Source organism: Pseudophryne corroboree, chromosome 9 (assembly GCF_028390025.1).
Source record: "Pseudophryne corroboree isolate aPseCor3 chromosome 9, aPseCor3.hap2, whole genome shotgun sequence".
Lineage (NCBI taxonomy): Eukaryota > Metazoa > Chordata > Amphibia > Anura > Myobatrachidae > Pseudophryne > Pseudophryne corroboree.
In genome coordinates, this window is record NC_086452.1 from 344,907,813 (window position 1) to 344,924,851 (window position 17,039).

The 17,039-nt window shown below is 48.9% G+C and overlaps 1 protein-coding gene across 5 annotated transcripts in view; it reads right to left on the reverse strand.

Moving 5' to 3' along the window:
- NISCH (nischarin) overlaps nt 1–17,039 on the reverse strand; it is a 306,900-nt gene that overhangs the window by 225,472 nt on the left and 64,389 nt on the right. For all 5 annotated transcript variants that reach the window (XR_010186909.1, XM_063940634.1, XM_063940635.1 and 2 more), the window contains 2 exons: nt 6,491–6,654; nt 6,145–6,240 (listed from right to left, as the gene is read on the reverse strand). Coding sequence is in view for 4 of the 5 variants with exons in the window: in XM_063940634.1 (XP_063796704.1) it covers nt 6,145–6,240; nt 6,491–6,654 (260 nt within the window). In the remaining variant the exon portion in view is untranslated. The remainder of the gene's footprint in view (nt 1–6,144; nt 6,241–6,490; nt 6,655–17,039) is intronic.

Sequence of the window (17,039 nt, forward strand, 5' to 3'; positions counted from 1 at the left end):
AATTTTCTTGTCAGGATTGACCCACGCCTCTTTAGAGAGCGAGTTAAATTCCTTTGATATAGGAAGAGTGGCAGAGGATTTTGGTTTCACAATAAAATACAATTTCCTCTTGTTCTGTCTCTTTTTTTCGGAATGTTGAGGACTTCTCTAATATAATAAATCAGGACCTCAACACCCAGAAACAGAGCATTGTCCTCTTCCACTTCTATCTCTCCCACATCCTAGTCTGGTATTTCTGTATATGAATCAGCCTGGAGCATACAGTATGTGGGAGTATACGTGCATGAGAGACCAGCAGAGGGGGCTGAGGAGCCTGTCTGTGGTCAGCAACCTTAAACAAAAATTCATTTACAGAGTGGTTAAGGGTTTGTAACTGCCTTTTGGTGGCAGCTGGTTAGCATTACTGCCTCACAGCACTAAGGTCATGGGTTCAATTCCCACCATGGACTTACTGTGTAGAGTTTGTATATTCTCCCCGTACTTGCGTGGGTTTCCTCCGGGTACTCAGGCTTCCTCCCACAATCCAAAAATATACTGGTAGGTTAATTGGCTTCTGACAAAATGAACCCTAGTATGACTGTGTGTGCATATAAATGTGCTAGGGAATATAGATTGTAAGCTCCACTGGGGCAGGAACTGATGTGAATGGCCAAATATTCTCTGTAAAGCACTGCGGAATATGTGTGCGCTATATAAATAATTTTTAATAAATAATAAATAAATATTAATATTAGTAATCATTTCCTTGAAAGATTCTAACCATTCAGGTTCCTGCATAGCACTACCTTGTGAGGGTAGTGAACATTGTGTACATAGAAGAAGTAAACTTAGTGTTACATGAGGGACACACAGACTTTTCCCCAGACATACTTATTGCAGAAAACACAGAGAGATGTATAAAACAGTGCAGTGATAATACAGAGAGTGAAACAGCACAATAACCCTACATAGCTGTACCAGTGTCCAGTTCGACCAGTTGGACGAACGGACTTTGGTGAAGACCCTCGGAGCTGTGGAGAGTCCAAAGGGTAAGGCCTGAAACCGGAAATGGTCGTCCAATATGGCAAACCTGAGATAAACCTGATGAGGGGGCCACATGGGAATGTGTAGGCAAGCATCCTTGTCATCCAGAGACACCAGGAACTCCCCTCCTCCAGACCGAACACCACTACCTGCAGAGATTACATCTTGAATTTGAGCACCCGCAGATACGGGTTTAGAGACTTCAGGTTCAAGATGGGGCGCACCAAACCGTCTGGTTTGGGAACGACAAAAAGACTGGAGTAAAAACTCCTGTAGCATAGTGGAGGTGGTACTGGAACCACCATCCCCGTCTGCAAAAGTCTTTGAATAGCCTCTTGCAAGGTAACTTTTGCATCGGGTAAAGCTGGTAAGCCCGACTTAAAAAATCTGTGAGGAGGAAGTGCTTGAAATTCCAGCCGGTATCCCTGGGAAATGAGGCCCCTCACCCAATGATCCCGGTAGGACTTCGCCCACACGTGGGCAAGGCGAGCACTTAAATGAAAGTCGCCTTGCTGCTGAGGCCAACGGTCACACAGAAGGCTTAGCGGCAGTGGATCCGGTGGTCTGGTCCAGGGAGTCAGCAGTTGCAGGTTTACTGGACTTACCACGAGATCTTCTGGGAGTGGTGGAGACCCCTTGGCCCCTGCCTCTGAACCTTGCCACACGAAAGGACTGCAAGGAGGGCCCTGTGTAAGAACATCGAGCAGGCGGAGCAGCCAACTGCAGATAGGTAGACTTACCTCCCGTTGCCTGGGAGATCCATTTATTTAATTCATCTCCAAACAAGGCATCACCTGTAAAGGGAAGATTTTCTACACCCTTTTTGGAATCAGCATCTGCCGACCACTGATGTAACCACAGAGGTATGCGTGCCGAAACAGCCATAGCAGTAGTGCGGCCATTTATCTTACACAACTCTTCAATAGCCTCACTCATAAAATTTGCCGCATCCTGTATATGTTGCAGCAGAGTAATGACCTCATCCCAGGGCAGAGTGTCTAAATCATCAATAACATTATCAGACCACTTGACTACCGCCCTGGAAATCCACCCACAAACAATTGTGGGATTCTGTGCTACGCCTGCTGCTGTACACTTTATATTGCCTTGAGCGTGGTCTCAATTTTACGGTCAGCCGGCTCTTTTAGGGATATAGCCCCTGGCACCGGCAGTACCAATTTCTTAGACAGTCTGCATACAGACTGATCGACTGACGGGGGGTTTTCCCATACCTTCCTGAACTCAGCTGGGAGGGGAAAAGTAGTTAAAAACCTCTGAGAAATTTTAAATTTTTTATCAGGGTTTAATCATGCCTCCCTGGCCAGGGAGTTTAATTCTTTAGACACAGGAATAGTGACTGAGGTCTTTGGTCTAACATTAAAGTGCAACTCCTCATCTGGCTCTGCCATGTGATCCGATATGTGAAGGACCTCTCTTACAGCATAAATAAGGGCCTCCACCCCAGGGCACACAGAGCTGTCCTCATCCATATCATCATCATCCACATCAGGCTGATCAGAATCAGACTGGAGCACCTGCGGCAGTGAGCACTTATGTGAAACCAACAGAGGGGGCTGAGAAGCCTTTCTTTCTGGTATCTGCAGCTTTTGCACAGAATCAATAGATTGCTTTAACACCTGTTTCTCCTTTTTAGCTGCAGCTAACTCTGAATGTTCATTCTGAATCATGTTTTTAAAATTATCTAGCCAGTCAGCTATCTGTGAACTGTGTCCCTGTGGAGATAAGGAACACTGTTCACACATGAGTGACCCCGCTGAAGACGGGGTAGAGTTACAAGCAGCACACATAACCATGTCAACAGACATCTTGCACAACTGTAATACAGCGCAGCTCACTGACAAACACCTCCACACAGACCACAGAGAGCCCCTGGAGTGACACTGAGGAGCGGACACCAGCACACAGAACACAGCAGTACAATGTGTGAATTATGTGTATGACCTGATAGAAGTGCAGCGGCGCTACCGCTGGCATGCTCCCCTTCCTTCTATGACCCCCTGGTACCAGTACAGAGTCTGTAACAGTGTGGGTCCCTGGAGGAGCAGCGTGCATGCAGCCTTGAAGATACGCAGCAGGAAATGGCGCCTTCCCGCCTCTGGTCCTACTCTGGGAAGCCCCACCCCTTGCAATGGCGCGCGGCCCCTCATCTAATTATACTGGCCACAAGTACATATACATAAGGATAACAGCACTGACAAGCCCTAAGGGACAGTGAGCACTGCGGGGCCTGAGCCAGTTCGGTCCGCGGCGGGCACCGCAGCTCGTGGCCCGTGACCGCCGCAAAACTGCACCGGGGACCCGCTAACCGGGACCCCAGAGTTAACACTCACCGCACCTTGATCTTCGGCATCTGTTAGAGGGTGGCGGCTAGCTGCCGGCGTGGGAACACATACTAATGGTGTGTGATCAGCACCTTAGGAGCTCAGTGTCCTGTCAGCTGGGATTACGAACCATTAACCCTCAGGTGGTTGGTTCTGTCCCCCCTCTAAGTCCCACGAAGCAGGTAACCTGGTTGCCAACCAGTACTACCTGAAAACAATAAACTAAAATAAAATTTAAAGGAAACTCTCTGGAGCTCCAGAGAAATTCACCCGGGTCCTTAGGCACATTTTTCTAAACTGAGGGACATAGAGGGGAGGAGCCAGCACACACATACACACACTAAAGGTTTTAAAGTGCCAGGCTCCAGTGGACCCGATCTATACCCCATGGTACTAAAGTACAGAACCCCAGTATCCACTAGGATGTAAGAGAAAGCATAGTTACCAGTAGGTATACAGTGATTACTCATAGAAGGGATCAGTATGTAATACCTGTGGCAGGGATCCCGGCAGTCACTATACCAGGGACGTGCAGTCAGGGGAGGCAGGGGAGGCAGTGCCTCCCCTGTCATTCTCCTGTCACTAATGATTAAAATAATACAAAGAAGATACTTATGACACATATTCTGTGTCATAACTATCTTCCTTATATTATGGTAATAATTTTCGGTGTAAATAGGTATTTAAATTGATTTCGGAGGCACCAAGAGCGGTGCCTCCCGCTGTCAATAGTAAATGTCCGGAAGCAGGGGACGGGTAGGGGGCGGGACCAAGCAGAGGGCTGTAAAAGCCCATTGAAAAAATCAGTGTAAGCGGCACCAGTGTGAGTGCCTCAGTGCAGGGACGTGCTTTCAGCATATATGAAAGCACGCCCCTGCCACTGAAGGCAGATGTGATTGGGCAACAGATTAAGCACTGACAGTGACTGTAACCAGTCACTGTCAGTGCTGTACAGGAAGGGAGCTACAGTGGCAGCTTTATCACATGTGGATCGGAGGAAGGACGCGGATCAGGTGCGCGCACCCCCTGAATCCCCCCCCCCCCCCCCCCCCTCCCCGGGAATTTATGTCTCTTTATTTAAAAGAAAAACCCAATAGTCCGGTCCCCGTACACCTCCCCCCCCCCCCGCGCGCGCCACGCCGCGCCGGCCCTCAGCTTCTGCTGCCTATCTTCAGAATGAGCCGTCCCCTGTGGCTGCTGCAGAGTGAAAGGGAGCAAGAGGAGGGGGACGCTGGAGCTTACTTACCCGGCCGGCGTCTTCCTCTGTAGTGTATGGCTGCAGTCAGCGTCCGTGCTGTCCAAGGAGGAAGGCAGAGCGTCTGGGACCCGGCAGCAGCAGACAGGAGGTGACCCCCAGCAGCATAGGCACGAGTGGGATGACAGACTGCAGCGTTCAGGGTAAGTCTCTTCCACTCCATCCTTTCCCCTGCAGCCCACCACTGCTCCCATCCTGACCCCTACTGTCCACCACTACTCCCATCCTGACCCCTACTGTCCACCACTACTCCCATCCTGACCCCTACTGTCCAGCACTACTCCCATCCTGACCCCTACTGTCCACCACTACTCCCATCCTGACCCCTACTGTCCACCACTACTCCCATCCTGACCCCTACTGTCCACCACTACTCCCATCCTGACGCCTACTGTCCACCACTACTCCCATCCTGACCCCTACTGTCCACCACTACTCCCATCCTGACTCCGGCAGTCCACCACTACTCCCATCCTAACCCCTGCTGTCCACCGTTATGCCCATCCTGCCTCCTGCTGTCCACTACCACACCCATCCTGCACCTTGCTACTTAATACTTAACTCACCCTGCCTTCTGCCCCAATACTTCCATCCTGCCCCTGCTCTCCACCACCACTACCCCTATCATGTTTTAAAGCCACCTTCTACCCACTACTCAAATCATCATCCTGTCCCCCCCCCACACACACACCTATATCGTAACTAGGCCAGCTTAGAGGTGCCCCAGTCCTCCCTACAGCGCTGCAACTGGGCACTAGGACCCATCGGAAGGCCAGCGGGTACTTGGTACCACAGTCCTCCCTCTTTGCACTGCCACCATATAGAAGAGAAGCCATCGCCGCAGCAGTCGGCAGGCACTAGGACCTAGCTGCAGTCAAATACATCTCCTTTAGTCCCGGCATGAACAGGCTGTGGCTTGCACTGTGACCCCTGCACCCCCCCCCCCCCCTCCCACCCCCACACACACACACACACACACACCTGGCAGCAGGGGCTTACACTGTGCAACCTTGCTGCTTGCATCCATTTACCGGGCTGGTCTTCCATCCCAATCCGTCCATGGTTACACACACAACACCATGGTTATTTTGTTGTCCAGCTCTTCTATTCAGTTAGCGCCACACCCACGGCGACCACTACACATTTTGTACACACACCAGTCAGTGCCTCACCAGCCACTGACCTCACCGCACGCCACTGCACTATACGACAGCGGGATCCCGGCCTCCAGTATGCCGGCAGCAGGGCAAGCGCTAGAAAGTCCCTTGCGGGTTCGCCACGCTGCAGACACGGTGGCTCGCTGCGCTTGCCACAGGTTATATTCTCCCTCTATGGGTGTCGTTGACACCACAGAGGGAGAAAAGCCTGTGGCGCCGGTATTTCACCGCTAGTCGGGATTCCGGCATCGCCCCTGCGACCTCTGGGATCCCCGACTAGCGGACTTGCAACCGCTTCCCCTCAAACAATAGTAGCATAACAAATGTAGGAATAACAAAAAAAGCAACTATTTCATAAATTACTAACCTCTATTTGACAAAGTGATTTAAATACAGACAGGTCATACGGCAGTAAGTGCTCTTGTATATTGCTGGTTCCTACAGGACCTCTTGTACCGCTGATCTAAGAAAGTACATAAGGAAACAACTCTGTAACAACACAAGTTAGCTAGTAAAAAGAAATCTACAAATGAATAGTGAAATTAAAGTTTATTTTATGTTGCTGAAGCTTAGATTACTTAAATAGGAACATGGTGATAACAATTCCATTGAAAGTAGAATAATGTAAGTTAAAATATTACATACTGTACATAGGAACACAAACAAAAAAACGCACTAACATTTACACAAATAATGCATGCAATATGTTCTACCTTTAAATATTTGAGTCTACATGTAAAGTCAAGAATATGTCCCAGGTCGGTTTTGGCATCTCCATTGATACATGTAGGTTTGGTGTGTCGCAGTAACTGTGTCACAGCGTACAGCTGCAGAGGCCTCATATGGAACACTTCTCCTGCTACAAGTAACTGCTCACCTTCAAGAAAACCACAAAAGATCACTCAAACTAGAACAAAAACTGTACAAAGCCTTTTTTAAACAAAATATTTCCAACAGCTTTGCAGTACTACTAACAACCATTGGAGGATTAATGATGGAGCGTTAGAGGAATAGTATTGGGCCACAACAGTGATTCGCAGCTAGTGTGACAGGATACATTTATTATTTCCTGATTTCAGACTAGATGTGTCACGAGAAATCATTGTTAGCTTTAACTAAGTTACAGATATGCTATGGAGTTCTTATAAAATATATTTAAAATGTATATTTCTACCAGCTATGACAGATACATATTAATAACTAGGTGATTCATCGCTCCCTACGGGCGCTCTTCACACCATCGTAAGGGGCTATGCCCCCTTAACCCTTGTACGCCCTTGTGGCATGCAATATTTGTATTATATGGAGTATTACCTTCAATCATAATTGTGTGAGTGGTTAAATATTGCACTGACAAAGGGCGTGCGATGGTTAAGGGGTCGTAGCCCCTTGCAACAGCGTGAACAGTGCAGGCAGGGACTGATGAATCACCTAGTAGGTGCTGTGGTTGGGGGAGTGGTGTGTGCGGGGGGAGACGCAGACGGGGAGGGGGTTTGGGGGTGCCGCGGATGGGGGAGGGGTCTAGGTGTGCCGTGGATGGGGGAGAGGCAGGTGTGGTGGTGCTGCGGGTGGGGAAGGGGCGGGTGCGGAGTTGTCGTGGGTGGGGGAGGAGGTATGGAGCCACCGAAGGTGGAGGAGGGGGGATGTGGGGGTGCCGCGAATGGGGCCCGGAGGTACTGCGAGTGGGGGAGGGGCGGGTAATGCTTTTCCTGCTCCTCCTGGAAGCAGCTAAGCTGCTGTCCTCCCTTTGGCAGTGGCTCTCCCAGGAGACTTGCACAGCAGCCAGTCACTATTGTTAGCGCCGGTGTCCCAATGCGTCGCATTACAGGGAAGAATATGCACCCAATAAATTACAGCTCCCAGCAGCCCTTAGCGCCGGAATGCTTCGGCGCTAAGTGCTGCTAGGGACTGGCTGGCAGAACTGACTGACTCGCTAAATTAATGTACACCCACTGCACTGCACACCCACGGCATTGCACAGCACTGTCACCTTTTACATTGATTCTGCATCCAGACATTACCCTCCGCGATATCACCCACTCTATCGATTACATTAGCCATCTCGGGGCTTCCAGGCCGGCAGCCCAGGTGCTGTGTTGCGGAGTCAGGGCCTCAGGGTATCTGGGCGCGGCTGTGGCTTGGAGGCACTTCTGTGACATCACGCGCAGAGGAGGCTTCGGGGCTCAGAGACTGTGCAGCACACGGAGGGCTCTGAAAGCATTCCACTGCGCCGCTTTCATACACATCTATGCCGGTGGCCGCAGCAGCTTTTGTTCCACCTGCGCCGCGGCTAGGAGTGGGAATTGTTAATGCCGGAAGGGGCAGGTGGACTGGCAGCAGGACATAGGGGGTCATTCCGACCTGATCGCTAGCAGGCTACTTTTAGCACTGCTGCGATCAGGTAGTCGCCACCTACAGGGGAGGGGGGAATCGCTGTGCAGGGCTGCACAAACAAAAGTTTTTGCAGTGTCTGCATAGCTCAGGACTTACTCACCCGCTGTGATCATCCAAGACTGAGCTGACATCAGGATCCCTCCCTGGAAATGGCTGGGCACACCTGCGTTCGGACGGACACTCCCTGAAAGCGACCTCTTCCTGTCTATCTTCTTGCGTTCGTCGCTGCAAACGCTTTCTTTGTAATTCTCGTTGCTGCCCAGTGAAGGCCAACGCCAGGCAGTGACGCACCTGTGCATGCGCAGTTCTGACCCGTTTGCACGCCTGCGAAAAGTGCAGCGTGTGAACGGGTCAGAATGACCCCCATAGGACACTGCAGTGAAAGGATTTTTTTTCCCCTATCTACAGCGCAGAGACTTGCTGCAGATGCAGTGGCATACCCTCCACCTGTACCTTTAAGGCAGGTACAGTCCCTTATGGTCTGTACCGATTTTTGGCTCTCCAAACTCCCATTGAAAGTATAGGAAAAGGGGCATGGCCACGCCACTTTACCCGTGGCCATGCCCCCTTTTCAAATTTGTAGCGATGTTTATGTGTAAATTGTTGGAGGGTATTTTGCTGCAGATGCAGTGGGCCTATTTTGGGGTGTGGACCTGGAACTGCAGCTCCATCAGCCCCATTGTTAATCCTGCTCCGGAAAAACACAGCAGCCAAAGGGCAGAGCCTCCCATTGGATGTAACCTGTGTGGGAGGGCGTTTTTCGCCCAATCAGCTGTGGACTGGGTGTGGTGATAGACCTGCCACTAACCCAATGAGAGCTCCTAGCCACGCCCAGTGTTATACACACAGGCACAGAGTCACAGATCTGGGCAATTATATAGGAGATAATATTATTTGGACACACCAGTGAATCCCACCAAGTATGTCAGGACACTTATTATTTTGCGATGTCAAGCTAGATCTATCACAAGAAATCAGGGTTAGCTTAAAGTAAGTTTATATAACATATATTATATATGCAATGGAGTCTGTAAACTATATTTCAATTGTACATGGCAGTCATACAAATATCTATATAGGATACTGGCCTTCTTGGTAACCATATATGGACCCAATCGAGCATTTATAGGAAATTCTGGAATGACTTTCCATAAATATTCTATTATCATGTAGTGTTCAAGTATTATTGCTGATACCGCTTGGTGTGCTGGGATAAACTTTTTTATTACCCCTCCCTTTCATGCACCTGAGAGGTATTATTAAATTAATTGAGCAGCTACCATTTTATATTGCTGTTCCGAGAGGCACAGATGGGACCAGCATTTGGAAGGCATGCTGGTTCTTGTAGTGCTATTTGGAGAACCTAGGGGTGACTCCAGGTGAGTTAGCTCTGATGAATTTGTGCTATTATCATGTGGCAAGACAACAAGCCATTCCAGTTATCTTCTGTATTAGTTCATCTTAATAATACTGAAAATGAGGTTGTCTGGTTGTAATTGTTCTTCCAGCTCCCTGTCCACCACCATATAAAGATGGGCAGCTTTAGTCATTTGTCAGATATGCGCATAGGGCTCTGGAACCTTCCCTGAGGGGATATGCGTATTTTTATTCCTATTTATTATTAGCAGTTATTTATATAGCGCACACATATTCCGCAGCACTTTACAGAAAAACTTTGGCCAATCACATCAGTCCCTGCCCCAGCAGAGCTCCCAATCTATATTCCCTACCACATATACACACACATTCATGTTAGAGTTCATTTTGTTGGGAGCCAATTAACCTATCACAATATTTTTGGACTGTGGGAGGAAACTGTAGCACCTGGAGGAAACCCACGCAAGCCCAGGGAGAATATACAAACTCCACAAGGTTAGTGCTGTGGTGGGAATCGAACCCATGATCTCAGTGCTGTGAGGTAGTAACGCTAACCATTACACCAACCATGCATACAGTTTGAATAAAACATTCGCCCATATGATTTAACAAAAAAGCAACCCTTTAGAATGTAAGCTTTCACGAGCAGGGTCCTCTTCCCACGTGTGCCTTTACGTCTCTTATTTAACCTATCTGCTTTTCAATACTCCCTTTGATGGCACCAAATCCTTCGGTTTTCTGCCAACCTGATACTTATTTCAGTGCCGTTTACAGACGCTGCTATGTTTATATACCCTGCACTTGTCCTACTGTACATTGCATTGAATTGTAAGTCACTGTCGTAATGTTTGGCTTATTTGTTTACTCTGTAATTGGGAGCTGCAGAGCCAATGTGGCGCCATATAAATAAAGGACAATAATAATAATAATAATAATAATAATAATAATAAATAAGATTTTAAACCTACCAGTAAATCTTTTTCTCCTAGTCCGTAGAGGATGCTGGGGACTCCGTAAGGACCATGGGGTACAGACGGGCTCCGCAGGAGATATGGGCACTCTAAAGAACTTTTAGTATGGGTGTGCACTGGCTCCTACCTCTATGCCCCTCCTCCAGACCTCAGTTAGAGAAACTGTGCCCAGAGGAGATGGACAATATGAGGAAAAGATTTTGTAAATCTAAGGGCAAGATTCATACCAGCCCACACTAATCATACCATATAACTTAGAATATACGCAACCAGTTAACAGTATGAACGAAAAAAACAGTATCAGTCAAAGACCGATTCCAACTGTAACATAACCCTTATGTAAGCAACAACTATATACAAGTCTTGCAGATTTAGTCCGCACTGGGACGGGCGCCCAGCATCCTCTACGGACTAGGAGAAAAAGATTTACCGGTAGGTTTAAAATCTTATTTTCTCTTACGTCCTAGAGGATGCTGGGGACTCCGTAAGGACCATGGGGTTTATACCAAAGCTCCAAACCGGGCGGGAGAGTGCGGATGACTCTGCAGCACCGATTGAGCAAACGCGAGGTCCTCATCAGCCAGGGTATCAAACTTGTAGAATTTAGCAAAAGTGTTTGAACCTGACCAAGTAGCAGCTTGGCACAACTGCAATGCCGAGACGCCTCAGGCAGCCGCCCAAGAAGAGCCCACCTTCCTAGTGGAATGGGCCTTTACCGAATTAGGTACCGGCAATCCAGCCGTAGAATGAGCCTGCTGAATCGTGTTACAGATCCAGCGAGCAATAGTCTGTTTAGAAGCAGGCGCGCCAATCGTGTTGGCTGCATACAGGACAAACAGAGTCTCTGTTTTCCTAACCTTAGCTGTCCTGGCTACGTAAATTTTCAAAGCCCTGACCACGTCCAGGGACTTGGAGTCCTCCAAGTCACCCGTAGCCACAGGCACCACAATAGGTTGGTTCAAATGAAAAGAAGAGACCACCTTAGGCAGAAATTGAGGACGAGTCCTTAACTCTGCTCTATCCACATGAAAAATCAAGTAGGGGCTCTTGTGAGACAAGGCCGCCAACTCCGACACCCGCCGTGCAGATGCCAAGGCTAATAACATAACCACCTTCCAGGTGAGAAATTTTAATTCCACCATTTGAAGAGGTTCAAACCAGTGTGACTTAAGGAACTGTAACACCACGTTAAGGTCCCATGGCGCCACTGGTGGCACAAAAGGAGGCTGGATGTGCAGCACTCCCTTCACAAAAGTTTGGACTTCCGGGAGAGAAGCCAATTCTTTTTTGAAAAAATATATATAGGCCCGAAATCTGTACCTTAATGGAGCCTAATTTTAGGCCCATATCCACTCCTGACTGTAGGAAGTGGAGAAAACGACCCAGATGGAAATCTTCCGTAGGAGCATGCTTCACCGTTACCTCCTTCCTAGCCTTTATCAGAGTAGGAATAACTTCCTCCGGAATACCTCGCTCTGCTAGGATTCGGTGTTCAACCGCCATGCCGTCAAACGCAACCGCGGTAATTCTTGGAACAAGCAAGGCCCCTGCTGTAACAAGGTCTTTCCTGAGAGGAAGAGGCCACGGATCTTCCGTGAGCATTTCCTGAACATCCGAATACCAGGCCCTTCGAGGCCAATCTGGAACCACGAGTATCGCTTGTACTCTGTTTCGTCTTATGATTCTCAACACTTTTGAGATGAGAGGAAGAGGAGGGAACACATAGACCGACTGAAACACCCATGGTGTCACTAGGGCGTCTACCGCTACTGCCTGAGGGTCCCTTGACCTGGCACAATACCTCCGAAGCTTTTTGTTGAGGCGTGACGCCATCATGTCTATTTGAGGAAGTCCCCAAAGACTTGCTATCTCTGCAAAGACCTCTTGATGAAATCCCCACTCTCCTGGATGGAGATCGTGTCTGCTGAGGAAGTCTGCTTCCCAGTTGTCCACTCCCGGTATGAAGACTGCTGACAGAACACTTACGTGACTTTCTGCCCATCGCAGAATTCTTGTGGCTTCCGCCATTGCCACTCTGCTCCTTGTCCCGCCTTGGTGGTTTACATGAGCCACTGCTGTGATGTTGTCTGATTGAATCAGAACCGGTAGGTCGCGAAGAATATACTCCGCTTGTCGTAGGCCGTTGTATATGGCCCTCAATTCCAGTACGTTGATGTGTAGACAAGCCTCCTGGCTTGACCATATCCCCTGAAAATTTATTCCTTTTGTGACTGCTCCCCATCCTCGGAGGCTCGCGTCCGTGGTCACCAGAACCCAGTCTTGAACGCCGAACCTGCGACCCTCTAGAAGGTGAGCACTCTGCAGCCACCACAGGAGAGACACCCTGGCCCTGGGGGACAGGCTTATCTTTTGATGAAGGTGTAGATGGGACCCCGACCATTTGTCGAGAAGGTCCCACTGAAATGTCCTCGCATGCAACCTGCCGAAGGGAATTGCCTCGTAGGCTGCCACCATTTTTCCCAGAACTCGAGTGCATTGATGCACCAACACTCTTTTTGGTTTTAGCAGGTCCCTGACCATGTTCTGGATGTCCTGGGCTTTTTCTATTGGTAGAGAAACCCTCTTCTGTTCCGTGTCCAGAATCATGCCTAGGAATGATAGTCGAGTCTTTGGAAGCAACTGTGACTTTGATAATCCAACCGTGTTGATGTAACACTCTCAGGGAGAGTGACACGCTTTTCAGCAATTGATCCCTTGATCTCGCCTTTATCAGGAGATCGTCCAAGTACGGGATAATTGTGACACCCTGCTTGCGCAGGAGCACCATCATTTCTGCCATTACCTTGGTGAAAATCCTTGGGGCCGTGGAAAGCCTAAACGGCAACGTCTGAAACTGGTAATGACAGTCCTGTACCACGAAACGTAGGTATTCTTGATGAAGAGGAAATATGGGGACATGAAGGTAGGCATCATTCACGTCCAGCGACACCATAAAATCCCCTGCTTCCAGACTGGATATCACAGTCCGGAGTGATTCCATCTTGAATTTGAACTTTTTCAAGTATAGGTTTAGTGATTTTAGATTCAAAATTGGTCTGACCGAACTATCCGGCTTCGGGACCACAAACATTGTTGAATAGAACCCTTTTCCCTGTTGGCCTAGGGGAACCTTGACAATCACTTGCTGTTGACACAGCTTTTGAATTGCATCTAACACCACTCCCCTCTCCGGGGAAGAAGTTGGCAAAGCCGACTTGAGAAATCGGCGAGGGGGCACCTCTTCGAACTCCAGTTTGTAACCTTGGGATACAATTTCCAACGCCCACGGATCCACGCCTGATAGGACCCAGACCTGGCTGAAGAGTCGAAGACGTGACCCCAACGGTGCGGACTCCCTCCGTGGAGCCCCAGCGTCATGCGGTGGATTTAGCAGAAGCCGGGGAGGACTTCTGCTCCTGGGAACTAGCCGAAGCAGGTGTTCTCTTACCTCTACCCTTACCTCTGGCGAGGAAAGAGGAGCCCCGACCTCTTCTGGACTTATGCGACCGAAAGGACTGCATCTGATATTGTGGGGTTTTCTTTTGCTGTGGGGGAACAAAAGGCAAAAATGTAGATTTACCCGCGGTAGCTGTGGAAACCAGATCCGCGAGACCATCCCCAAACAAAACTTCACCCTTGTAAGGTAAAACCTCCAGATGCTTTTTTGAGTCGGCATCACCCGACTATTGGCGGGTCCACAGAGCTCGCCTTGCCGAAACTGCCATGGCGTTGGCTCTGGAACCAAGCAGCCCCACGTCTCTTTGAGCGTCTCTCATATACAAGACTGCGTCCTTAATGTGGCCTAAAGTCAGGACAATGGCATCCTTGTCCATGGTATCCATGTCAGCCAACAAGATATCTGTCCATGCTGCAACAGCGCTACAGACCCATGCCGATGCTATTGCCGGCCTGAGTAAAGCCCCTGTATGTGCATAAATAGACTTTAAGGTAGTCTCCTGTCTACGATCCGCAGGATCCTTAAGGGCCACGGTGTCTGGAGACGGTAGCGCCACCTTCTTGGACAGACGCGTTAATGCCTTGTCCACCCTGGGTGAGGATTCCCAACGTACCCTGTCCTTTGCAGGAAAAGGATACGCCATAAGGATTCTCTTGGGAATCTGCAGTTTTTTGTCTGGAGTTTCCCAAGCTTTTTCAAATAATTAGTTCAGTTCATGAGAACGTTACCTCAGGTTTCTTCCCCTTAAACATGTGTACCCTCGTGTCAGGAACAGAGGGGTCATCTGTAATATGCAAAACATCTTTTATTGCCATAATCATATAATGAATACTTTTGGTCACCTTAGGGTGCAACCTTGCCTCATCATAGTCGACACTGGAGTCAGAATCCGTGTCGGTATCAGTGTCTACTATTTGTGATAAGGGACGCTTTTGAGACCCTGACGGGCCCTGTGACCCAGCCAAATCCGCGGATTGACTCCCTGCCGTTTCCTTGGACTCAGCTTTGTCCATTCTCTTATGTAATAAGGTCACATTAGCATTTAAAATATTCTACATATCATACCAATCATGAGTCGGCGTTGCCGACGGAGACACCACAATCATCTGCTCCACCCCCTCCTTGGATGAGCCTTCCGCTTCAGACATGTCGACACATGCGTACCGACACCCTAACACACACACAGGGATCTATCTATAAGGGGACAGGTCCCCAACAAGGCACTTTGGAGAGACAGAGAGAGAGTATGCCAGCACACACCCAGCGCCAATTGACACTGGAAACAATTCCCAGATATAGCGCTTTTATATTATGTCAATCGTGTAATACACTCACTGCGCCAAAATGTGCCCCCCCCCCCCCCCCTCTTTTTCAGACCCTGTATCACCGTTCTGCAGGGGAGAGTCCGGGGAGACAGCTTCTCTTCAGCACACTGTGGAGAAAATGGCGCTGGTTAGTGCTGTGCGACCAAGCTCCGCCCCCTCTAGCGGCGGGCTTCGGTCCCGCTCAAATTTACAATTAATGGCGGGGGATAAACATATTCACTGACTCCGCAGCCCATATGTGTCTAACATGCCAACAATAGAAGTATATATTGCTGCCGAGGGCGCCCCCCCTGCACCCATCAGTGCCAGCCGTGTGTGTAACGTGTGGGAGCAATGGCTTACCTCAGTGAAGATCTGAAGTCTTCTGCCGCCTTAGAAGTCTTCTTTCTTCCTATACTCACCCGGCTTCTATCTTCCGGCTCTGCGAGGAGGACAGCGGCGCGGCTCTGAGACGAACGGCAGGGGGAGACCTGCGTTCCGATCCCTCTGTAGCTAATGGTGTCCAGTAGCCTAAGAAGCAGAGCCTATCATTTAAGTAGGTCTGCTTCTCTCCCCTCAGTCCCACGCTGCAGGGAGCCTGTTGCCAGCAGTGCTCCCTGAAAATAGAAAACCTAACAAAATTCTTTTATCAGAGAAACTCAGTAGAGCTCCCCTGTAGAGCACCCATTCTCCTCTGGGCACAGAATCTAACTGAGGTCTGGAGGAGGGGCATAGAGGGAGGAGCCAGTGCACACCTATACTAAAAGTTCTTTAAAGTGCCCATATCTCCTGCGGAGCCCGTCTATACCCCATGGTCCTTACGGAGTCTCCAGCATCCTCTAGGACGTAATAGAAAAAAAATAATAATAATAATAATAATAATAATAATAATAATAATAATTCTAATAATAATAATTCTACCACAACCATGGCACTAAACCCCAAGTCCCTTTTGGAACATTCTCTCAACTTTATATTAGAGAAATCGTCACTTTTATACGGATTATCACTGGGGGTATCCGGACAAAAGGTCAACACCAATAAGGATGAGACCACTTAGGTCGACACCTGAAATAGGCTGACATGGACAAAAGGTCGACATGGAAAAAGGTCGACATGAGTTTTTCACATTTTTTTTCTACTTTTTCATACTTTACGAACCACGTCGACTACAATTGGGAATGGTAACCTGTGCTGAGCGCAGCGAGGCACCTTACCCGAAGCATGGCGAGCGACGCGAGCCATGCGAGGGGACACGGTGCACCAATTGGGGTTCCCAGTCACTTTACGGAGTAAACGGCACCAAAAATAAGATTTTACTTACCGATAAATCTATTTCTCGTAGTCCGTAGTGGATGCTGGGGACTCCGTCAGGACCATGGGGAATAGCGGCTCCGCAGGAGACAGGGCACAAAACTAAAGCTTTAGGATCAGGTGGTGTGTACTGGCTCCTCCCCCTATGACCCTCCTCCAAGCCTCAGTTAGGACACTGTGCCCGGACGAGCTGACATAATAAGGAAGGATTTTGAATCCCGGGTAAGACTCATACCAGCCACACCAATCACACCGTATAACTTGTGATCTAAACCCAGTTAACAGTATGACAAACGTAGGAGCCTCTGAACAGACGGCTCACAACAAATAACAACCTGATTTTTTTGTAACAATAACTATGTACAAGTATTGCAGACAATCCGCACTTGGGATGGGCGCCCAGCATCCACTACGGACTACGAGAAATAGATTTATCGGTAAGTAA